The sequence below is a fragment of the Protopterus annectens genome, chromosome 7.part0, assembly GCF_019279795.1.
Source record: "Protopterus annectens isolate FY-2018-M chromosome 7.part0, PAN1.0, whole genome shotgun sequence".
NCBI classification, from domain to species: domain Eukaryota; kingdom Metazoa; phylum Chordata; order Ceratodontiformes; family Protopteridae; genus Protopterus; species Protopterus annectens.
The window spans coordinates 824,408,092-824,432,680 of NC_056739.1; the positions used below are offsets into that span (position 1 = coordinate 824,408,092).

Here is a 24,589-nt window from a genome sequence, read left to right on the forward strand (position 1 = left end):
GACTGCAGCAATGTGAGACTAAGAACATCTGGAATTGGAGTACCCGACGACATAATATAGTTAAATGTTTTTCCAAAATAATGCTGGGCGACCTCCGCCCGACGCTTAATGGTGCGTTTGTTGAATGTAGCACAAAAACGACAGACCGAAACGTCGTGGTCTGGGCCTAAACAAGGTATACAGAGGGAATGGAAATCCTTATGCGGTATTTGCTTCCCACATGAAATACAATTAACAACTGTCTGACATCGTTCTGAGGCAAGAAAAGTTTCCCCAACGGTAGCTTTCAAGAAGACTTCGGTTTCAAAATTTTCGTAATTTCAGGAGCTAGCCGACCGGCACTTGCGAACTGCTTTTGCTTCGGGCACTGCGCGGCAAGAAAGACTGAAGAAAATGGCGTTGGCTGGTTCCTTTATACCCCTGTCGCACTGACGTCAGGGAAGAAGCGACGACAACCGACGCCGGACCTAGACTTTGGAATTCGGCCAACCGAGGACCCGCCCGACGGCAGGAGAACCCATCTGTTATGACTGCAGCTGTATGCACGATGAATATCATGTGGGAAGGAAAACCCCAATGGAAGATCCCAAAAATTCCTATCGGTCTGTCCAGGCTAGGGGGAAGGAGGGTGGGACGCAAGAAAGAAGGCGAGAAGACAACTAACATGGAACGTTATGGTAGGTACATAACTACTTCTTAATGTTGTCAATCTCGCCTTCATTCTTGCTGGATGGGACCGCTTCCCTAGCACCTTACCCCGGGTGGCCCATTGGAACAGACTCTTGAGAACAGTGGAACCAAAGTTGGCACGGTTTCTGGAGGCCATATCCAATTTGTAATGCAAGATAAAGGTATGAGGAGAAGCCCATGCGGCTGCTGCACAAATGGAATCTATTGGTAGCCTGTCCTGAAAATCTACAGATGTAGCTAATGCCCTAGTTGAATGAGCTCTAGGTCTTGAAGGCAGTTTTTGATTTCCAGTTTCATAGATGAAGGTAATTATTGAGGTAAGCCATCTTGAAAGGGACACTTTAGTAACTGGAAGGCCCAATTTCCCTTCCGCATAAGACAGGAAGAGCTGATCAGATTTCCTGAACCATTTAGTCCTGTCTAAATAATATCCAAGTTGGCGATGAACATCTAGAAAATGTAACTTTTGTTCCGACCAGTTGGAATAATCAGGGAAGAAGACTGGGAGATCAATCGTCTGGTTTAGGTTTGCCTCAGAGGAAACCTTAGGCAAGAAGGACGGATTAGTCCGAAGGGACACCCTGTCTTTATGGAAAACTAAGTAAGGAGGACGACTGCAAAGAGCATGAAAGTTCAGATACCCTTCTAGCTGTTATGGCTACTAGAAAAAGTGTTTTCCATGAGAGCAACTTGAGAGTATGAAGCCGCAGGTTCGAAAGGGGGTAGAATCAAGGATGCTAGGACCAAATTCAAGTCCCATTGAGGTGGGGGATCTTTGATTGGTGGCTTGAGCAAAACTACACCTCTTAAAAAGGCTTTGCAGAGTTTATGGGACAGGATACTGGAGTCCGGGACACCTACATGAAAGTTAAGATATAGCAGCTAGTTGTATCTAATGGTAGATGAGGAAGAGCCTAAATGAAAGAGCTCTGCCAGGAAGTCTAGGATAGACTGGATAGGTGCATTGAAGGGGTCTATATTTTTTGATGCTGCCCAGAGGGAAAAATGTTCCCACTTACTATTGTAAATCCTTCTGGTAGAAGACTTGAGAGGCTATCAGGATGTTACGGACCGAATGAGAGATTACTGGCTAGGGTAGGAATCGGAGAAACGATGCTGTGAGGTCGAGAGATTGGAGGGAGTGGTGCAGCTGGCCCGACTGGTGGGTCAAAAGATCTGGCACTGGGTCCAGATGCCAAGGCTGCTCCAAGAGGTAATGGAGGAACGGAAACCATATCTGTAGAGGCCAGTAAGGGGCAATGAGGATCATGGTACCTCTCGAGGCGATAGCTTTCTGAATTGAGAGATCAGTGGAAAGGGGGGGAAAGCATACAGAAGTCTCCGGGGCCAATCGTGGACTAGAGCGTCTCTGGTGGGTTGGCCTGGTAAAGGGAAGAGGGTGAAGTCGTGACACTTGCTGTTTTGGGGAGTAGCATAAAGATCGCAGCAAGGCCAGCCCCATCTTTGAAAGACTTCTTCCAGCACTGATTTTTTTTTTTTTTTTTGAGAGACCACTCGTGAGGCATGAGAATAGCTCTGCTCAACTTGTCCGCAATCACGTTTGACTTCCCGGGAATGTGCGTTGCTATCGGAAAACGCTAAGAAATCGCCCACTGCCAAAGTCGGAGTGTCTCTCGACATAAGGGGTAGGACTTGGTTCCGCCCTGTTTGTTGATGTACCACACTACGGACATGTCAGTCTGAATTGCAATAGTCCCTGTGAGAAGAGTCCTGAAGGGCTTGCAACGCTAAAAGCACTGCTCTCATCTCCATGACATTTATGTGCAAGTGGCACTCTAAAGACTGCCACGTGCCCCGGACTGTCCTGCCCTGATCATGCCCCCCCACCCGATCAGGGAGGCGTCCATAGTCACCGTGGCGATTGGGGGGGAGATGAAGGGTCTTCCCTGGAGAACTTGAGGTGATGTGATCCACCAAGACAGGTGATTCTTGCATGATTGACTTAGTAGGATGATGTGAGACATCGGGAGCTGTTGGAAGGACCATTAAGAAAACAGCATCCACTGGAGGATCCACATGTGAAAACGAGCTAAGGGGAGAAGTGTAATAGTAGCTGCCATGAGTCCCAATACCTTCAAGACTACCCTTGGCTTTGATCTTGTTGCACTGAAGTAGAAGGTAAACTTGTATGCGGATATCTAATGCTCTTTGCTCTGTTAGTCTGGCGGAAAGATGAACAGTGTCTAAGGTGGCGCCTATAAATGTAATAGATTGCCAAGGCGACAAGGCAGATTTTTCAAAATTTATTGAAATGCCTAGAGCTTGGCAAGCTTGGATGGTGAAGTCTCTGGATAAAAGCAGTTGATGCCTGGTGGTAAGGAGCCAGTCGTCCAAATATGGAAACACCTGGAATCCTTGACGTCTCAAGTGAGCCGCGACCACTGCCATACATTTGGTAAACTCAGGGGGCTGTAGTGAGACCAAAGGGCAGGGCTCTGAACTGGTAGTGACTGGCTCCCAGCCTGAAGCGGAAAAACCTCCTGGAGCGTCTGTGCATTTTGATATGGTAGTACGCATCCTAAAGGTCTATCGAGCACATCCAATTGTCCTGACCCAAGAAGGGTAGTATGGACTGTAGCGTGACCATCTGGAATTTTGTTTTTTTGACATAATTGTTTAGCTTCCTGAGATACAGTATTGGTCTCCAGTCCCTTGTTTTTTTGTACCAAAAAAAATTTGGGAGTAGATTCCGGACCCTTGCTGATCTGCTTGGATAGCTCTTTTTGACAGCAGCTTTGATATTTCTAATGCTGCTTGTTACCTTACACTGGGTGGAACGTCTGGAAGGGATCCTTTGGGTTGGGATGGGATGTGAATAAAGGGGATTTTGAAACCCTCGAATATGATCGACTGTACCCATTGTCTTGAGTGAGGGAAAGCCAGGCTTTTGGGTACAGTGATAATCTTCCCCCGACTGCCTCCGAAGGTGGACAGCCGGGCAGCTCCTCAGGGATGCTGAAAGGGTTTATCAGAGAAAGTTTCTCTGTTACACTGGTTTTGCGGACCACCTTTGCCCCTAGGGCGGCATCTATTGTTGTTCTCCCCTCTGCCTCTAGAGGGGAATCTACTTTGTGCATCAGATGAGACTCCCTGTGGTTTGCGGAACCACATCCCCCCCCCCCTGACCTTTGGGATAAGGTCGGGAAGGGGTAAAAAAAACCAGACTCCAACGGCAGAGAGTCTTACCTTCCTGCTCGCACCTAGTCAATGTATCCTTCAGCTGAGGTCCAAACAACGTTGAGCCATCAAAGGGGGAATTGGTGAAGGACGCCTTGAAAGGGTCCGCAAAATTGCAAAGCCGCATCCAGGCGTGATGTCGTAAAGCTACACCTGTGCCTGCGGCCCTACTCGCCCCATCAGCCACATATGAGATAAGCCGCATGGAGGAGTTGACAATCGAATTCAGGGTTGCCAACTGGGATTTCATTTAGTCTTGGAACCCCTCAGCTGTTGGATCCTGCATGGCCTCACCCATATCCTTGAGTAAATCCCTCTGGAGATGGGTGAAAGTGACACAAGTAGTTCGACCACATGGCAAAGGTCGCTGAAGAAAACATCTGCTTACCATACCTGTCCATGCTCCTAGACTCATTAGGAGGATGGACAGGTACCGAAGGATCGGCTAACTCCTCCTTAGTGGCTGCGGCCACCACCATGGCATCAACAGAGACAGCTTTTGATAGGAACGGTTTCTTTTTTGGGGCAGTAATAAATTGTCTGCCTCCTTGGGGTAGGTTCCACTGAATCAGGGGCCGTCCAAGCCTTCCTTGCCACCACTTCTATGAGGGGGTCAAGGGGAGGAGACACCCAGGAGGTGGAAGGGCGAGAACCAAACGCCTCAAGGTAAACAGACTCATCCTCTGAAGGGTTAAGGGCGGACCAGTTCCCCTTGTTTAAGGATTTCAAGGATGTCAGCAAAAGAGACATAGGTTCATAGGTTTATACTAGGCTATCTGCCCTAAGGCATTTATAAGCCTAGCCCAAACTTTTGCGGCTTACGCCACCCCTTATATGGAAAAATACTGTGCCCATTAGTTTGTTGTGCCTCTGTCCAGCAGTGGCAGAGATGATTCCCGGGGTAATCCTACCATCTCCCATCCACAGGTCAAGATTTCTCTTGAACAGAGCCAGCGAGGTGCTCTGCCTCACATGGACCAGGATTTTATTCCACAGCATAGTGAGTCTGAGTGATAAATCTATCCCTCCAGCACGTCCTATTTATATCCGTGCTAAGGTTTAAGTCGCTTGCTCTAATGGTTTTGGTGGATTTGGATTTTTTGAGGTGGAGCGTGTCCATTAATTCCGGGTTGGACATGGCCTTGTATGTCAGGCACGTCACCTCTGTGCAGATGTTATGCGACTAAATAGAGCTGGAGTTTCTTCAATCTGGCAGCATATGACAGATTTTGGAGTCCCTTTATCCTTATGGTGAGGAACTTTTGGGGTCTCTCCAATTGCTGCAGATGTCGGGCGAGATACATCCCGAATGGGGCATTGTACTCTATCATTGGTCTGATAAGTGAAGAGTACAGGGGAACAATGACCTCACTAGATCTGGATGTGAATCCCTTCATGATCAGGTGGGCAATGTAGAAGGTCTTTCTAACCACTTTAGCAACGTGAGTGTCAAAAGAAAGGCCACTGTCAACCTGGGTCCCCAGGTCCCTGATAACCTCTTCTGTGCTTAGTGGATTGCCACCTATATGGTAGCTTGGGGTTCCCTTGTTTTTCCCGAAGGGTATGACTATACTTTTTTTGGCGTTTAACTTCAGGCCATGGCTCTGGCACCAGCTATCCGTTTCCGTGAGTCCCTTTTGAAGGATATCCGTGTCAGATGCACTTTCCACTATGGCGCCCAGTTTGCAGTCTTCTGCAAACTTCGTCAGCCAAAGTCCTCCCATGTTGGCCTGTACTTCTGAGAAGTAGATGCCGAACAATAGGGGGCCAAGGACCGAGCCCTGTGGGACACCACTTGTGACCGGCTTGGAGTCTGACACAGCGCCAGCAACTCTAACCCCGTGGGTTCTGTCCTTAAGCCAGTTTGCAACCCATCTTGTGACATATGGGTTTACATTTAAGCTGGTAAGTTTTTCTACAATACCAGAGTGGTGCATTGTGTCGAAAGCCTTTGCAAGGTCAAGGTAGGCTGTATGGACTACCTTTTCCTCATCAATGGCCTTGGTGACTGTTACGAAGAAGTCGACCAAGTTCAAAGGCATGATCTGCCTTTGAAGCCAAACTGGGTCGGGTCCAATGTCTCCAAGTCCCCTATATCTTTGTTTATGAGCTCCATTATGATCCTCTCCATAGCTTTGCAGACTAGACTTGTTAAGCTTATGGGGCGGTAATTACCAGGGTCCTTTGTGGAGTGGGACCACAGTTGCCGTACGCCACTCCTTGGGCACGTATCCTGTGGTAAGGCTGAGATTAAACAGCTGCCTTATGTGCGGGTTTAATTCCTCATTTAGCTCGTGTAGCACACAGCCGGGGACACCATCCGGTCCCATTGATGCTGTGTTTTTAGCTTTAAAGAGAGCAGCTTTCACCTGCGCATTTGAGATGTCTGGGAGGCTACACTCCACTGGGATAGTTCTCTCTCCTTTAGGGGGGGGAGAGGGGGGTGAAGTTTGCACTGAACCTGCCAGTACGTTGGCAATGTCTGTGGGTTCAGTGATTTTTGTATCATTTTTGGACTAATTTCTGAGCATATCCGAGTTTCCACCCAGTTCCTAACACAGCTGAAGGCCTTATGATTGTCCTTTGAATCCATGGCAATTTTTCTCTCAAAATTGTCCTTAGTTGAAATTATGATGATCAGGGGTGACTTCCCTTTTATGGATTTTGTTCCATCATGTAATAGCTTTCTCCTCTTATTGTAAAGTTTGTTTATGGCTGGGATCCACCAGACTGGACGTTTGCCCTTTGTGGACAGAGTCTTGGTTTTATTTGGGATTGCCTGATCCATGCAGTCCTGGAGGTGTTCATAGAAGGCATTTGTAAGGGCTTCCGCAGCTTGGGTTGTGGTTTCCACTGGCTCAGGGGCCTTGAAGGATACCACACCAGTCTTAGTAGTGTGAAGTTTGCTTTAGAGAAGTTCTTCACTGTGGTCTTTTGTTTGGGGTGGGGGCGGGATGTGGATTTCCAGTGAGATTAGTTTATGATCAGATCTCACCAATGAGAGATATACTTCTGGTGTGGAGCATTTTGTCCCCATGTTTGTGATGAGATCTAGTATACTTTCTCCTCTCGTGGGAACAGTGACTAGCTGTTCCATGGCATTTGAATTTATGAACTCCAGGAACCGTTGGGCTAGAAAGTTAGGGCTCGAGTAATGTTCCCAGTCTATATTCGGGTAGTTGAAGTCACCCAATATGATGGTGTTTGGAGATACATTTATACCCTCCAGTGTCTTCAGGAAGGCTGTGTGGGGTTCCTGAGTTTGAGAGGGTGGCCTGTAGCATGCTACAATTTGTAGAGCAGTTTTGCCTATGGTTAGTTGCACCTGGATGGTTTCCGAAGCTTCGTGCGTTGCCACCAACCTGGAGGTGTGGGTATTCTTTATGAATATGGATACACCCCCCTCCTTTTGTGGTGTGGTCTGGGTTTTGGGGCCGGAACGCATGATATGAGGTAAAACCCAATAGTGCTGGGGTGCTCTCAGGAGCCTTGAACCAGGTTTCAGTTACAGCACAGACATAGATGTTCTCCATACTGAGAAGGGCCTCGAGTGCGTGCATTTTGAGATTTAGACTTCTGGCATAGAGCAGCATTACCCTCAGTTTCTTCCCATTTTTGTTTTCTAGGGTGGTAGGTTTAGAATTTGAGCCTTGCCTAAAAAAGGCACTATGGGGGTGGCAAGAGCCTTAGCCAATATCCGGAATCCCAGGGGTGACAGGTGCAAGTTGTCCCTTGCGAAGCAGCGTGGCTTGTCAAGCATGTCATCCCAGGCAGACACTGGATCCCCTTTGAATGACACCAGACATTAAGCCAATTGTTAAAGCTGATCATCTTTCTCTTATATTGTGGCATCATTCTTGGTGAAGGGCTACATAATCCGAGAGCTCCTCTATGTCTCTTTTCATGTAGTCCAGGGAGGTACGTCTCAGGTCGTTCACACCAGCAAGGACAATGACTGTCATATTTGTACTTGCCGTGGAGTGACCCGAGTGCTTGTGTTATGTGGCGGATTCTAGCGCCCAATAGGCAGCTTACTGTGACCCTCTCCTTGTTCAGCCTGGTGAGTGGGACGTCAGTGTGTCTGACAACGGAGTCACCTATGACAAGTATGTTTGGTGTTGTATTTGGCCTTAAGGGCTGTGACTGCTTTTGTGGTTTATGTGTTGCTTGTGGGGTGTCCTGAGGTAGCAGTTGTTTGGGTGTCTGCTTTGGAGGCCCCTGCTGTTTAGGTAAATTTTTACTCAGAGCCTCCGAGTATGTCTGTGTGTTTATGTGTTTGATTCAGTGGTGTGGTAGCATTATGTGAGGCTGGTTTTGTGGTGTGTGTAGTTGCCTTCTCCTCCTGTCTGGTCTTGCCAGTCCTGAGTTGAGAGCGCTCAGCCTCCAGTTTGGCTAAATAGCTGCATCTCTCGCAAGTATTTGTGTTATGTGGGAGGAGGAGAGGGTTGTCTGTGTACATGAGGCAATTGTAACATTGCCTCAATATTCCCAAATTTACCAACTGGGCAGGAGAGGACGCCAGCATCTGGCCCTTCGACATGCTAGAAAAATTAAGAAGTTTGGTATGAGACTGAATAAGAGAGGACTTAGTAAGGAAGTGGGTACTCCTGGGGGGGGGTTCGCAAGTGAGGGACTTTGTATAATATAGAAGTGACAAGTGCTGAGCTTTTTTTTTTTTTGAGGAAAAAAAAAACTTTTAGGAACAAGTGCTGCGCTTTTTAGTCAAGGGATATACTGTTTAGGTTACTAGTAGAGCAGTTCTAAGGGAAAAAATGAAAAACAGACTTTATGGAGCCAGAAAAAGTTTAACCTTGTTAAACTTGCGCTGCCCGATGCTGCTCTAGTGGCAACTCCGCGTCCTCAGAGGGGGACCGAGGGGAACCTTCAGATTCCTCCAAGTCGGTGTCAGAGGTGATAGACTCAAGGCAGTCAATGTGCTTCCTCTTGCACCGTCTCTTCTGAGGGGGTTCTCCTACTGTATCAGGAGGCCTCTGAAGAGGAGGATATTCCCAATGGGGTAGACACTGGGTCTAGCACGCTCCGCATGAACTCGAAGGCGCCCTGATCAGCCAAGGCTGAAGGTCTCCGCTGAGGAGACAAGGACCCCCCAGGCACAGACAGGGACGGCTCCAAGGCCAATGTCAGAGCCAAACTCACCAGCGCCGACGCTTCGAGGGGGAGAACGGGGTCAGACAAGGGTCTGATGCCACTCACCCCCTCGGAGCAAAGGGAAGCGCTGCGCAGAGATCCCTCCAAGGAGGAAATCAGAGCAGACTGAGCCGAAAGGGAAGGTATCGGCTCAGACGCACAGACAGCCACGGCTCCGAACTCGAGAGTCGGAGGAGGAATAGAAGCAGGGATGGGAATAGCCGCTGACTGTTGAGTAGAGCTATACAGCATTTGGGCCAGTGCCTCGAACTTGAGAAGTCTACTCACCACCCTTTGTAAGTCATGGTCGGACAGCCTGGAAGACAGAGGAATGAGACCTATGGCTCCGCTCCGACAGAAGAGGGGATCCCGGAGCAGAGTGGATGGAGCCGATGGAAGGGGACCTCAACCTCTTCTTTGAAGGTAGCTCCGATAAGACTATCGGAGCCAACCGAGTCTTAACCTCGGCTCCGGCCGGAGCCGAGGTAACGGGTTTGACCACTTCGAAACATCGACTCCAGCCGGAGCAGATGTCGAAGCAGCCTTAATGCTCCCAGCAGACAGGTCTGAAGCTGGAGCTGACGGCCTGGAAGTCTTTGAAGGCTTCCCCGATGCAGACTGGGTCGAGGGGCCTTCAGGCTTTAACAAGCCTCAAAGTATAAGTCTGTTTTTGCGTTCCTACAGGACTCCAGGGCTGAATGCATGGCAAACAGCACACGAGTCCTGCAGGTGTGCAAAGGTCCCAAGACACAAGAAGTGTGACCGTCTGTCAGAGACATTTTCTGACAGCACGAATCGCACTTCTTGAAGCCTGAGACCTTGGAGTCTTTAGACATCCTAAATTGTGTACACAGACGCACCCTTTAACCAAATGAAAAAATCCAGTCACACTGAAAGGGGAAAAAGGAGTGGGCCAAATGCCTAAAAGTTAAAAAGGAATAAAAAGGGTATACAAACACAAGGGAGACCCGATTTAACCTGAGGGGATACTCTATATTAAAAGCTAAACTAAATAGAAAGGATAGGGGTAGAAATTTGAAGTTTTTGACAAGAAAAACTCACTAACCTGCCAGAGCCGGTAGAAGAAAGCACCTAGTCAGCTAAGCGGCAAACTAGATCTGAGTAGTTACCTCCTAGCATTGTGGGATATAGGGGAGCCTCGAGCCGGTGGAATAAGCTCTCGAGCTTTAGTACTGGCCGGAGCAGAGGATCGGCTCCGAACCCATCCAGCAAGAATGAAGGTAAGATTGGCAACTTAACATTGAGTTAGCTGCACTTGTTTGTCTGGCGTGAGGTAAGCCATCTGGGCCGTTGGATTTAAGCTGGCATCCAGGAATATAATCTGTTGTGAGGGCACTAGTTTTGACTTATTTTCGTTTAGTGTGTACCCTAGAGAAATTAGCAACTTTTTCACAAACGCCAAATGCTGTAGAAGAATGTCCATCTCTGCTTGATTGAGGCAGTCGTCCAGGTATGGATATATTTGAATTCTTTTGTCTGCAAAATACAATTACTGGTGCCAGGCACTTTGTGAAGACCCTGGGCGCAGTAGATAAGCCAAAGGGCAGTGGAGAGAATTGGTAGTGCATTGTATCAGCTTTGAATTGGCGGCATCTTCTGCAATTTTGTCTGATAGGGACATGCAGGTATGCCTCTGACGTCCAGAGTAACAAGCCAAGCCTTCTTGCCCAGCATGGGTAGAAGCTGCTATAATGTCAACATTTTGAATTTCGGAATATACAGGTAAGTATTCAGAATTGAAAGGTCCAATATAGGCCTCCAGACTGTCTCCTTTCAGGGGACCAGGAAGAGTCTCGAGTAAAATCCTTGTCCCTGTTGTGGTACTTTTTGCATAGCTCTCATGCCCATGAGGGCTGAAATTTGATTTCGTGCCTCTGGCCCATTGATTTTGTGGCAGGTCTGGCATTCCTTTTAGCTTTGGTAAAGTATGGATGTGGAATCTGTAACCTATTCAGGACCCACTTGTCTTGGGTGATTGTCTGCCAGAAAGTGCTAGTTTTCCCCCTAAGGGGGCTTCCAGAAGGGACGTGCTTGGTGTACGCAAAGGAAAGTCATTGTGACGGTTTCCTGTAAGGTTGAGACTTGTCCTCACCTCCTTTTGGGGTTGAGGTGCCCCACTGTCGTCTATTTGAGCCTTGGGGTTGAGATTTGCCTTTTGGGTGTCTGTATCTGCCTCTCTGTGGCCTGACACTGGAAAGGACCAATTTTTTGTTGGCCAATTTCTGCTAAACCGAGGTGGCTGTACCTGTACGAAATCCGACTGTTTGCATAGATTTAGCTTTATCCTCCATTTTCTTTTACACCTCTTCTGCCTTACACCAAAGTATATGTTGTACAGGAGCAGCCAATAATTTTGCCTTAACATGATCCGGTAAACTCTGTTCTTTTAACCAAGCATGTCTTCGAATAACAGAACCTGTAACGGTAGCTCTACAAGAGGCCTCAAGAATCAAAACCACATTGCAAGAGTATGTTTTCCCACCTGTTCATCTGCATGCAAAAAATCCTGCATTTCTTTACAAATCAGGAGCTTCTGAGCTAGCAAGCATTTTCTGTTTTAACTGAGCCATTAAAATATTGTTGGTACTTAAGCATGTGAAACTGGCAATTTAAAGCTCTTACTGCTAAAGTTGCAGACGTGTATACTTTCTTCCCCCATCTATCCAAAGCTCTGGAATCTGTCAGAGGGTACTGGATTTTTTTGCAATGGAAGCCTCAACCACTTTTGGACCCTGGGAAATAGTTTCTGGATCAGCAGAAGGGTTTTTGTAAATAAACTTGAGAGTCAGGGACTCTAATACCTATCTGGCTTGGCTGGAGCAGGGGGCAGAGTCAGGAGATGAAGTGGATTCAGAGAACACATCATCCACAATGTCTAGCACAGGCGGAATAGCCAGGGGCCTGTGCTGAGGCAATAAGAGGAGATCCCGGAGCTTTTTCTTGGATTCTGAGTATTCCCCAGAAGAGTAATCCTCAGGAGGAGAGGCTGAAGGGATAGATCCCTCAGCATCAGAGTCCTCATGGGGGGGGTAAAGAATATCCCTGGTCTGAAGAGGAATCAGAGGAAATGGAAACCTGCTCAGAGGAGTCGGTCTGTATCCTGCCTAGCCTTTTCTCCAGAGGGGGATGGGAACCCCTGATTAGAGTAATGAGGTCTTCGGCCATTTTAAGCATCTGTTTCTTAGGCATGGAAGACTGACCAGGAGAATGCTGTACTTGTTTCTTTGTCTTTAATGGTACCTTTGTCTTAGCTGTTTTAATGGTAAGTTCTGAAGGTCTGAAAACACCCTCAGAAGCCGGTGCCTGCTCAGCAGCTCCAGACCCATCTGAGGGATGTTTCCATAGGCCCAATACCTTGAGTTTCCAGAGGCCTAGATGTCTCCACGTGGGAGTCACGCGGCCTGTTGCTCTGAGGTAGCGGGTGTCGGGGGCTGTGCAAGCACCTCACTGAGAACCGGCGACTGGCCTAGAAGAGGTTTAGTCGGTTTTGGACCTCTGATGCCGGTCTTTATCCTTGTCTTTGCGTTTTTTCGGTATTGAGGTAGTAGGCTGATCCGACGGCATGGTATAATTGAACCTTCGGCCAAAGTAGTGTAAAGCAAAATCAAAACGTCTCTTTATAGTGCATTTGTTGAATCTAGCACAAAACAGACTAGTGACGTCGTGATCAGGGCCTAGGCATGGAATACAGGAAGAGAGGTATTCCCACAAGAAATACAATTTATTATTTTTTTCTGACATCGGTCTGAGGCAAGAAAAAGGTTTTCCCAACGGGGTACTTCGCTTTATTGAAGACTTCGGACCTGAAATTCAACTTCAAAAATCTCAGGAGTCGGCCGACCGGCACTTGCAAACTGCTTCGGGCACCGCGCAGCAAGAAAGACGGAAGAAAATGGCGTCTGATGCATATTATATACAGCTGGCGCACTGACATCAGGGAAGAGGAGACAGCAACCGATGCCGGACCAAGACTTAGGAACTCTGGCCGACTGCGGGACCGCCTGACGGCAGGATAACCCAAGTGTGATGACTGCTGCAGTGTAACACGATGAACATCTGCATGCTTGGGGTTGCAGCAACCCTTCTGGTCAGAGACAGGCTCCATAGGAGAATTCAGGTTTGAAGACTCTCTGTGCAGAGGAGAAATTGGCAATACCCCAGTGTGCTTGGCCTCTTCCATACCCCACCCACCAAAAACCTGACACCTTGTCCTTGCTGGTGTCAAACCAAACTGTGCAAGTCCTTAAAGTTTCAACATGACAAGTTATCCAAGTGACTTTACGGGAGGTATCAGAAGCTGACAGTTGGCACACAGAGTAACCCCTCTGCAAGGCCTCATGTTCTACAGTCTTCTATATCACATAGGTTAAAAGTAACCCACAGTAATCACAACCCTGACCATCACAACCCTGACTACCACAATTTATAATGGGTGAATCAAAGCTCCCTGACAATATCACCAACAGAAAAAGGAAATTGCATTCAATCCTTCACATGCTATACTTTACCTAATTACCACATAGCTACAGGTAAATCACTATGGCACAAACTAAAAATCGGCAAGAGATTTACAGTGCAGCTGAAAAGAACACTTACAGCACTATGCTACATAATGTAAAATCAATAAATGTAAAAATATATAAAAAAATGCTTTATTCTCTGCGAATACAAAGTGCAAAATCCCTAAGTGTTATAGTTGACAGCATCAACTGAAGTAGCAAAGATAGGAAAACCAGATCACTAACTCCATAAGCCAAGATGAATCACAGGCCTCTTCTCAGATACTGACATCAAGTCAACAGGCAAACTGGCCAAAGAGTACAGGGCAGAAGTTAGAAGTGTTAGGAGAGTTCCAAATGAAGTCTAGCAAAAGCAGGAAATATGGACAAAATGCACTATGATCTTGGCTTTCTGAGATCAGATCAAACTTAAATACTTGGACTACTCCACTTGTTAACTATAGGATATGAAAGTCTCGATGTTGACACCTGACAGCTTGTACTTTAAAGGCCATTTGCACAAAACCTGATTTACTTGAAGTCACTCTTCAGGCTGCATCAGAAAAACTGCTGCCAAACCAGTCAAAAATCCTTCCATATACATCAAAGCAAATGCCTGGAATGACAACATAGACCTTACAGAAATGACAAGTCAAAAACAGCATGCCAAAGGTGTAAAACAGTTTAAATAAATGTAATCCTGGTTCGTGCTTGGTTTAGCAGCCATACATTAAGCTCCTCATATTCTTCCAAAGCCTCTTCAAACTGTGCTGGTGTGAATCCCTTTGATATACAGCGTTGCTCTGCCTCGGAGTATTTGACACTGCGAACTCCTTTATCAGGAACCATTTCTCTAATCGTGGCAAAGATTACATCTGATGGACGCTGGGTTCTGAATTACAAAAATGGAGAAATTACAAAGTGAGCATTAACTTTTACAAAGTGAGCATAACTTTTACAAAGCGAGCTTAACTTTTACAAAGTGAGCATAACTTAGGCAGCAGAGATTACCTGCATCAATTCTTGAAAACTTTAAATTTTTTAGACCACTGTACTGGTAATGAAAACTCTTCCATCACCTTAACCCCCCATTAATGAAAACTGTTCCATCACCTTAACCCCCCACTCCCCAGAGAACAGAACATAATTTACTGTGAGCAGAATAAAAATTCAGCATTTTAAAATGAGAGACTTCATTACCTAGCAGTCTGCCCCTTGTCACCAAGAAGAGAATCTTTAGACATCTCCATTAATCTCATTGCTTCGTTCACATCCTCCTTCTCGACTATATCCACCAAACGCAATCGGGCCTATAGGAAATTAGAAAATTTCATAAATAGACAAATTGGAAATCTCGTTACAAGCTACATCCAGTCAGGCTATAAAAACCCAGTTGGGGCACAGTAAATTGTACACTGTATGCAGCACATGGTGTTTCACCACAACAAAGCATAATTACGCAGATGCCAAATGGTTCATCGCAGCGTTGTGCCAGCACTGTCAGACCGAGACAAGTGCAATGCCCTCTGGGATTGCCAGCAATTGCCCAAGTCTCCGCCTCTCAACACTGGCCAGTCCGATGTCAGACCATGACATCCTATTCAAACAAATACTACAAAAAAAAAATAAAGTATTATTCCAGAAACAATGTAAGATTGTATAATTGATTTATGGAATTTGTCAGTGGTCAACTAGTCAGCAATTTTAATAAATTTGGATTAAGCTTGGCTAGGCTTAAAATGACTTAGGCTGATGCCAGTGTCAAAAGTCAATGCTGTGCTTGGACATTCTCTAACCCAATTCAATTCAAGGTACTCAAAAAAAAGTGAGCTAGCCACAGCTCAACATCATTCTACAGGAACATACATAATACAAGGGAGCTAGCTGCATGTGGGTATCCTGACCAAGTTTTCCTTTCCCACAACCTTCAGCAAGATGTCAGGTAGAGCAAAACCATGACGAGAAAAAATTCTGGAAAACCTACCAGAAAAGTTGTTTAATGTAAAAAAGCTGATTAAACATCTTGTTAGAGCAGTTTGCTCAGGTAATACAGACCTACTTCATGCTCAAGCCTGGTGGCAAGATGGGTAGGAAGAGACTACACCAGTAATCACCAATTTTATATCCTATGTAGAGTTATACTGCACTATGTTCACATCTCTCTACTACATTACTGTCCATAAAGACTCGCGCATTTGTTACCCTAACAAATGGCTGAACAAACTAATGTGTCCTGCATGGACACACTGGCAAAACCTTTTAGAAAAATGTCACTTGCAGTGTTTACAAAAAATATGGCTAGCATTTCAAGCAACTGCAGCTCTGTGAGAAACCCTTGTGATGGTTTTCCAATGAAAAATACAATTTGCTAATTTACAGATCAAAAAAAAAAAAGTTACTCACCATAACGTTTCAAGCAACTGCAGCTCTCTGTGAGAAACCCTTGTGATGGTTTTTCCAATGAAAAATACAATTTGCTAATTTACAGATAAAAAAAAAAAAGTTACATACTCACCATAACGTTTCATCTGAGTAGGTACTTCATTTGTCTGCAACCTGTGGGCATCAGATCCGAGCCGGCAGCTTTACAAGCTAGAGATCTGAGCTCCAACCTCCTCCCCCTTACCCATAATACCCTGCTACCTCCTTCCAATCCTCAGATCGCGTTTGCCCATCTATAGAACCTCAACGACAAAACAACCTGAACAATCCCAACCTAAGGATTAAACAAATGACCTGAGAAACCATCCTAGGTGATCAAAGAACCAGGTTAGGGGGAAGGAGGGAGGGTCGACTGCTAACAAATGAAGTTACCTACTCAGATAGAACGTTATGGTGAGTACATAACTTCTTTATCTGAAGTAGGTAACTTCATTTGATAAAGCTGTGGGACAGAGTCCCCAGCTACCAAAAACTTGGGGAGGTCCTCAAGGAAGGATATTCCGGAGCACTGCAGAGTCAAAGGCTGTCCTACCTCTAGACACTAAATCCAATTTATATTGAGAGAGAAAGATGTGAGAGGACGCCCAAGTAGCCGCAAAGCAAATGTCATCCAAGTAGCCATAGAGTGGGTAGAATGAGCATGAACCCCTGTAGGTCCCGGCAGGCCAGATAGTTTGTATGCGAGCAGCATGCAATTCGAAATCCATCTGGCCAGAGTTACCTTCGACACAAGCTTACTGAAGGGTTTTGCAAAGGAGACAGAGCTGATCAGACTTGCGGAATGCAGCTGTTGTGTGTAAATAAAAACGCAACTGTCTATGAACATCTAACAAATGAAGTTTGTATTCCCCTTTGTTTTGATAGTTGGGGGAAAAAACTGGAAAATTAATGGACTGACTGAAGTTCGCCTCAAAGGCCACTTTAGGTAGAAAGGCTGGGCTTAGTCTTAAGAGAAACCCTGTCCTTATGGAAACAAGATACGGGGCTTTAATACTTGAGGTCCTGAAGTTCCGACACCCTTCTAGCAGAGGTAATCGCTACCAAAGAGAGTTTTCCAAAACAAGAATTTCAAATCAACAGAAGCTGCAGGACCAAAAGGAGGTCCAGTCAGAGCCTGAAGGACCAAAGTTAGATCCCATGGAGGGGACAGGGTTCCTAGTAGGAGAGAGGAACGTACCTTTCAGAAAGGTCTTGCAAATCTTTGTGGACGCAAGGGGATTGACTGTCCCCAATGTGAAAATGGGAGATGGCAGCCATTTCAACCTTTACAGTAGAAGAACTGGCTCCTTACTGAAAAATATGAGACAGGAAATAGAGCACTGCTGGGATGGGAGCAGTGAAAGAGTCCAATTTCCTATGAAACGCCCAAATGGAAAAACGCCTCCATTTACTATTGCAAACCTTCCTGGTAGAAGGCTTATGTGCCTCTACCAGGATAGATCTGACTGCAGACGAGATACCGGGAGTCCTAGTAACTAATGGAACTGGATCAACCAAGCTGACAGCTTGATGGATCAACCAAGCTGACAGCTTGAGGTCGACCAGATTCGGGGGTATCAATCCCAAAGGATGAGTTATCAGATCCAGGATGAGATCCAAGATCCAGAGAGGAGCTATAAGATGAGACCGTAGGCATGGGAACCAGGCTAGACGAGGCCAGAATGGGGCTAGGAGGATAATCTTGTTCCCTAACAGACAAGCTTTCTGTAAGAATTTTGTCAACAGAAGAAGATAAGCATTAAGACCAGGTGGCCAAGCATGAACTAGAGCGTCTCTGGGACTTTCCCCCGGAGGGGGAATTGGGAGTGAAAAAACTCACTGCACTTCGCGTTGGAACGCGGCGCAAAGAGATCACAGCAAGGCTGACCCCCACTTGCGGAAAATCTGTTTCGCTACTAAGGGATTCAGAGACCATTCGTAATGCAAGAGGATAGTGACACTTTGTCCACTAGGATGTTGGACCGACCGGGAATGTGCGCCAACAGAAAACGGCTGGTGGATATTGCCCAGTTCCAAATTCTCATGGCCTCTCGGCAAAGAGCAAGACCTGGTCCCCCCTGTTTGTTGATGTACCAGACCACTGACATGTCTGTCTGAATTGCAATAGTCCCTGGAGGGAGAAAGGCATGAAGGGCTTGCAACACTAGAAGCACTGTCCTCATCTCCAGAACACTTGATATGCAGAACTGAGTCCACGTACCTTGGAGAGTTCTGCCCATGTAAGGCCCCCACCCGAGGAAAGAAGAGTCTGTAGTCACCGTGGCTTGGGGTTATGGCAAACTGTCGACATTCCCGAAGCTCTCGAGATTGGAGCCACCAGATGAGGGAATGTCTGCAAACTCTGCTGAGAGGAATCTGCAAGTCCAACAGGTGAAGGATGGACCACTGAACCTGCAAAGTTCACTGGAGAATCCTCATGTGTAAGCGAGCTAAGGGCGCGAGATCGATTGCTGCTGCGATGGACCCTAAAGCCCTGAGGACCAACTCCTCTGATGGTGCCAGTGACTGAAGGGCTAAACCGTGTAAGGTCAAACTGCGAAGTCTGTCAGATGTCAAGAAGGCCTTGGTCTGAAGCGTGAATTTTGGCCACTACAAACTCCAAGACTAGAACTGGTTGATGGGAGGACTTCAAGTTTATGGTGATCACCAATCGGGACACTAGAAGTAGGAAGCAATCCATGGCTAAGCAGAGCAGATGCCTGGTGGGGGTGGTAAGGAGCCAGTCGTCGAGGCAAGGAAAAACCTGTATTCCCTGAAGTCTCAACAGCTACAACAGCCATGACCTTGGTGAACACCCTGGGGGCTGTGGTGAGACCGAAGGGTAGGACTCTGAACTGGTAATGACTGGCCCCTATGGATCGCCTGTCCATAAGAATGTGATCGTATGCATCCTTGAGGTCTATGGAGCACATACAGTCCTCCTGCAGCAGGGGTAGAATGGATTGAAGCATGACCATCCGAAATTTCTCCTTGGCAATTAAGAGGTTCATTGTTGAAAGCTGTCCTATCCACAGGGGGACTAAGAATCCTATCTGACCTCCTGGGGACTGGCTCTACAGTATCTGGTTCCTTCCATGCCCTGGTAGTGATGAGGTCAACCAGGGGGTCGGCCAGAGGGGACACCCAAGAGGTAGACTGGCCTGGGAACACAAGACTCGTTCGAGGAAGGCTTTTGGGCTGAGCACCCCCCCCCCCTTTTAGGCAAGCACTTCCATAATATCTCCAAGGAGATGTCCTCGGGGGGGGGGCCTTCCCCTTCCTCCAAATCGGCATCTTCCGTGAGGGACTCTGGGAGTCCAACTGCCTCCTCTTACACTTGCGTTTGTGAGGGGCCTCTTCGGTGGGACTGTCCAAGGAGGGCTCACCAACAGGGTAGTATTCCACCAGTGGGATGGGCTGGGGTGTCAATGCAGGCTGTCCCTGGGACTGGATGATGAAAGACAAGCCCAGCTGCAAGGGAGTGGGGGCAGGATCAGAAGAAAGAGCAAGGGGTCTCAAACCTCTGAAGAGGACTCTCTCCACCACATCAAAAGCAAAGGGTGAACTGATCTCTCTGGGCTCAGTGGTTAACACCCTCGGATCCGGCGTGGGGATCGGTGTCTGAGCCAAAGTTCTCGGACCAGAGAGGGGAAGTGTGCTCTGACTGAAACTGAGCCGAATACACACTGGCCCCCTCGGATCAGACTCACTGCTCTCGGCCCCGAGAGCTCTGATCTGAAACGGGATCCAACAAACGAGGGCATGGCCGGCGTCGAGGTAGCGATAACCATCGGCACAGGCTCCCTGACTCAGACTCCTTGGATCCGAAACCTGATAGTGGATTGGAGAAGGAGCTATCTGGGCAAAAAGTGTGGCTGAACTCCCCCCCAGCAGCAGCACTCCCATCTGCAGTTGGGTTTGGAGGAAACTACGCACCATCTGGTCCATATCAGCGGAGAGGCTACAGGTTAACCTTGAGGAGGCCACCGAAGCTGGCCGGGAGGGCAGCCCCGATGACCTTGAAGATGGTTGGGCCTCCTCCAGGGAGGAACATGGGAAACAGAGCCGAGGGGAGGAAGGCCCGGAGACCTTCTGGGGAGAGGACAGTAGCTTAAAAGGCGGGGCCGAGTGGGCCTGCCGCTTGTGGCTTTTATGCCTCTTTCTCCCCCTCATATTTTTTTTTTTTTTGAGTCCCTCCTGGGAAGTGGGAGGTAGAGTTCCAGCCAGGGGAGAGGGGACAGCAAGCTGAGCAGCTGAGGCTGTAGCCGAGGGAGAGGGGGAGGAGGAAGCAGACTCCACGGGTAGGAGACCTGCCAGAAATCAGCTTATTCCTCCTATCCCTCAGTGACCAGGGGTTAAAGGCTGTGCAAATTTGGCAGCCCGATGACAAATGTGGTACCCCCAGGCAGAGAACACTGCGTGTGGCCATCCGCTGGGGAAAGCGTATGGCCACACAGTGCACACTTTGAAAAGATGGCCTTTGGAGCCTCGGCCATGATTTCTAAACTAAAAAACACAAGCGCCCACACAAACACTATAAGGGGAAAGGTTCACCAAGCTTTAAACTAAGAGGGTAAAACTCAGGGGGTTTAAACTAGGAAATTATACTATCCACACACACAAAAGCTAGAAAGATTGAGAACATTTTCTACTCTCAATCGCCTAAATGCTAGGAGCTCGAGAAGCTCGTGCCTGACAAAGCCGTGGCAAACAAGATCTGAGGATTCGAAGGAGGTACCATGGTATTATGGGTAAGAGGGAGGAGCTTGGAGCTGTGATCTCTAGCTTGGAAAGCTGCCAGCTCGGGTCCGATACCCACAGGTTGATGATCAAATGATGTTACCTACTTCAGATGTACAATTGTGTACACTTGCCATAAATGTAGATGTTAGTGTATTCACTGCTGCAGTCATTACATTTGGGTAATCTGCTGGCAGGTTGCTGTCCCTTCTTCCATGACGTCAGGGGTATGAAACATGCAGCCGATGCCATTACAGCAGTTTCTTGCCCAAGATGTCAGGTGTCCCCCAAATGGGGAGCAAAATATATACAAGTCATAAAAAACACAAAAACATACCTCCAAACAAAAGCAAATACACCAAAAAGGCTTTTCAGCATAGTAAAAGAAAGTAGAGGTATTGTAAGAGAAAAACAGGGGGCTGGAGGGAGGATAACCAGGACTGCAACAGTGAATACACCATCTACATTTAATGGTAAGTGTACACAACTGTACTATGTTCTTAGTGTTTCACTGTTGCAGTCATTACATTTGGGTAGATTCCCAAAGTTATGGTTGGGAGGATGGATTTATACAGCATTAGGACCAGCTATAAGGCCTTGCAAAACAGCAGTGGCAAAGCCAGCTCTAGATTTAGAGAAATTGGTAAGTGATAATGCTTGGTGAAAGTATGAACTGAACTCCAGGTAGCAGCGTCTAGAATACCCCTGGTAGGAACACCTCAGAGAAAGGCTGTAGAAGATGCAGCCCTGGTGGAATGAGATCTGATCTCCTGGGGGATTCCATGGTGCTTATAGCAGAAATTAATACAATGGCTTATCAATTTAGAAATGGTTTGTATTTAAATAGCCTTCCCCTCTGCCCCTGCAGCAAATGCTACCAGCAGATGCTCAGATTTTCTTCCGAGATTTAGTCCTGTCCAAGTAGAATCTAAGTTGTCTGTGTACATCCAACAAATGCAGAATCCGCTCCCCCTTGTTCTGTGGACTGGGAAAGAAAGTTGGCAAATGAATGGACTGATTAAGAGCCACACTGGATACACCTTGGGCATGAAGGATGGATTGGGTCCAGAGTGACACCCAGTCCGCATGAAAGATGATGAAAGGCTCCACTCCCATAAGGGCCTGTAATTCAGATATCCTTCTAGCTGAAGTGATTGCTGAAAGGAAAGCTGTTTTCCAGGAAATAAATTAAGTCTGCAGTAGTAGCTGGCTTGAAAGGAAGTAAAGTGAGCTTCTCCAATGCGAAGTTAATGTCCCAGGCAGGGGTTGGAGCTCTCCTGGGTGGTCTCAAGTTTTTGGCCCCTCTGAGATGCTGCTTTAGCAGAACATGAGAGAAGGGGGGGGGGTTGTAATGAGCTGAAATGGCTGAGGCATGGATTTTTAATGGAAGAAAAAAAAAAAAAAAAAGACTGGTCCTTGTGAAGCGTCTCAGTTAAATATTGCAAAATCTGAGGAAAATTGGGCGCTGCTCATCCCTAGAAATATTTTCGATTTGTCAGCATAAGATTTTCTAGTACTAGGTCTTCCCGCCTCCAAAATTACATCCATCACAGGTTTGCTGAGGGATGCCAATGGGGGAATTTAAATGCTTAGCCAAGCTGCAAGATTCAATGTTTGGAGCAGAGGGTGCAGAATTTGGTTCTCCTGCTGGGACAGTAAGGAAGGTGTCGGAGGCAGGTGCCAGAGAAATTTTTGACACTGCGCACGAGTGGGTACCAGTGTTGGTGAGCCCAGTCTGGAGCATCACAATAATTTTTGGTTTGTCCTGTATGACTTTTAATATTACTTTGGAGAGCAGAAGAGGGGGAAAAAAAAAAGGCACAAACTGATAGATTTTTCCAGCTGAAGGACAGAGCATCGACTTTCCAGGCTTTTTTTGTGAGGAGTTCTTGTGCAAAAATTTGTCCAACTGGTAGTTCTGGGGTGAGGCAAAAAGATATCTGGGCTCCCCCACTGGCGTGTCAACATGTTGAAAATCCGTGGTTCCAGTTTACATCCATGTGGGTCCGTGAGATTTCTGCCTAGTTTGCCAAAATATTCAGCTTTCCTGGCAGGAATCGAGCTTGTAGTTGTACTTGGTAGCTCAAGGCCATGTTCCACAATGCCATGGCTAGTCTACAGAGGGGGTAGGAATGTGTACCCCCCTGCTTATGTACCACATAACAGTGGTGTTGTCAGTCTTAGTTGTCCTAGATGAAGGTAGTCCTTGAAGGCTCAGTGCATTCTGTACAGCTAGCATTTCTTTATTGATATGAAGATGCATTTAGTTTGGGCTCCATTTCCCCTGAATGCACTTCCCTGTTAGATGAGCCCCCCCATGCATAGTCTGATGCGTCTGTAGTTAGGGTTTGTGTAGCAGGGAGTGGTGTGAATGGCAGTCCCTTGTTTTGGTGGCAGGCCTCTGCCTACCATAGGAACTCTATGCACAGCAAGGTATGACAGGAATCAATGTTTCCAGGCTGTGACAACGTTGACTCTATAAACTTTAAGTACCACTGAAGTTTCCTCATATGCAGTCTTGCATAAGGAATTGGAAGAATGCAGGAGGCCATGAACCAAAGGCTTGCAGTATTTGTCTTGCAGATAGCAAGGTTTTTGTGGCCACATGTTTGAAGTAAGTTTTGCTTTTCTGGCATAAGGAAATCCATCTGGGCAGTTGTATTCAAGCTTGCACCCAGGAATGTAATTTTTTGAGAGGGTACCAGTTGCGATATCTTTTCGTTTATGGTGTACCCTAGACAAGTTACAACCCTTTTTACAAACGCCAGATGTTTTAGAAGAATGGCCTGGTTTTCTACCCGAATTAAACAATCGTCCAGGTATGGATACATTTGAAGATTTCTTTGCCTGCAAAATTCAGTTACTGGAGCCAAGCACTTTGTGAATACCCTTAGAGCAGTAGACAAGCAAAAGGACAGTGCAGGGAACTGATAATGCAAGTGGCCTATGTAGGTATTTTCTGCAAGATTCCCTGACTGGGATATGCAGGTAAGCCTCTTGAGTTGCCAACCAGGCATCCTTGTCTAGCATAGGAAGTAACTGAAGAGATGGCATCTTTAATTTTGGAGTATCCAGAAAGGTGTTTAGAGTAGACTGGTCCAGAATTGGACACCTTGATTTGTCTTTTCTGGGTACCAGGAAAAGTCTGGACTAGAAACCCTGTCCCTTTTCCTCTTCTGGTACTAGTTGAATAGCCCCCATGTTTAGGGGGAAAGTACTTGTTTCTGAGCCTCTACCCAATGATTTGGGGGCAGATCTGGCCACCCGTTTGGAGTCGGCACGTGTGGAAATTAAATCTGTATCCCTGGAACACTATTTAAAACCCATTTGTCCTGGGTTATAAGTTGCTAGTTTTTTGCATGAAGAGCCAGTTTTCCCCCAAAAGGGGTGGCTAAAAGGCAAGTGCTTGGTAATTTTAAAGGAAAGTCATTGAGACTGTTAACCATAGGATGGTGTCTTGTTATTTCGAGTTTTGGAAGTGTATGCACCCCATTGTTTAGTTCTGAAAGTCCCCTGGAACTGAAACTTGGTGCTTTTGGAGTGTCTGGGTTTGGCTTGAGAGGCTCTGGAAGGAGCTGGAAAGGACCAGTTCTTAGTAGGCCAGTGCCCACTAAATCTTGGAGGTTGTACTTGTAAGAAATCTTTCACAGTTTGCATAGATTTAGCTTCATCTTGCATCTTTTTTAGACCTTCAGCCTCATTGCCAAGCAGATGGTCCTGCTGCAAAGGAGCATCCAACAGTTTTGCTTTAACATGATCAGGCAGAGATTGCTCCTTAAGCCAAGCATGCCTTCTAACCACAGACCCAGTAACAGCAGCCCTGCAAGAGGCCTCTAAAGAACCAAAACCACATTGCAAAGTAAGTTTTCAAA

The 24,589-nt window shown here is 46.8% G+C and overlaps 1 protein-coding gene across 5 annotated transcripts in view; it reads right to left on the reverse strand.

Annotated features, from left to right (window-relative positions):
- Window positions 1-13,693: 13,693 nt before the first annotated feature.
- Window positions 13,694-24,589, reverse strand: part of MCM7 (minichromosome maintenance complex component 7) — a 120,152-nt gene continuing 109,256 nt past the window's right edge. For all 5 annotated transcript variants that reach the window (XM_044077367.1, XM_044077369.1, XM_044077368.1 and 2 more), the window contains exons 15-16: window positions 14,757-14,866; window positions 13,694-14,448 (exon numbers count right to left, since the gene is read on the reverse strand). In XM_044077367.1, the coding sequence (XP_043933302.1) occupies window positions 14,241-14,448; window positions 14,757-14,866 (318 nt within the window). In that variant the 3' untranslated portion in view covers window positions 13,694-14,240. The remainder of the gene's footprint in view (window positions 14,449-14,756; window positions 14,867-24,589) is intronic.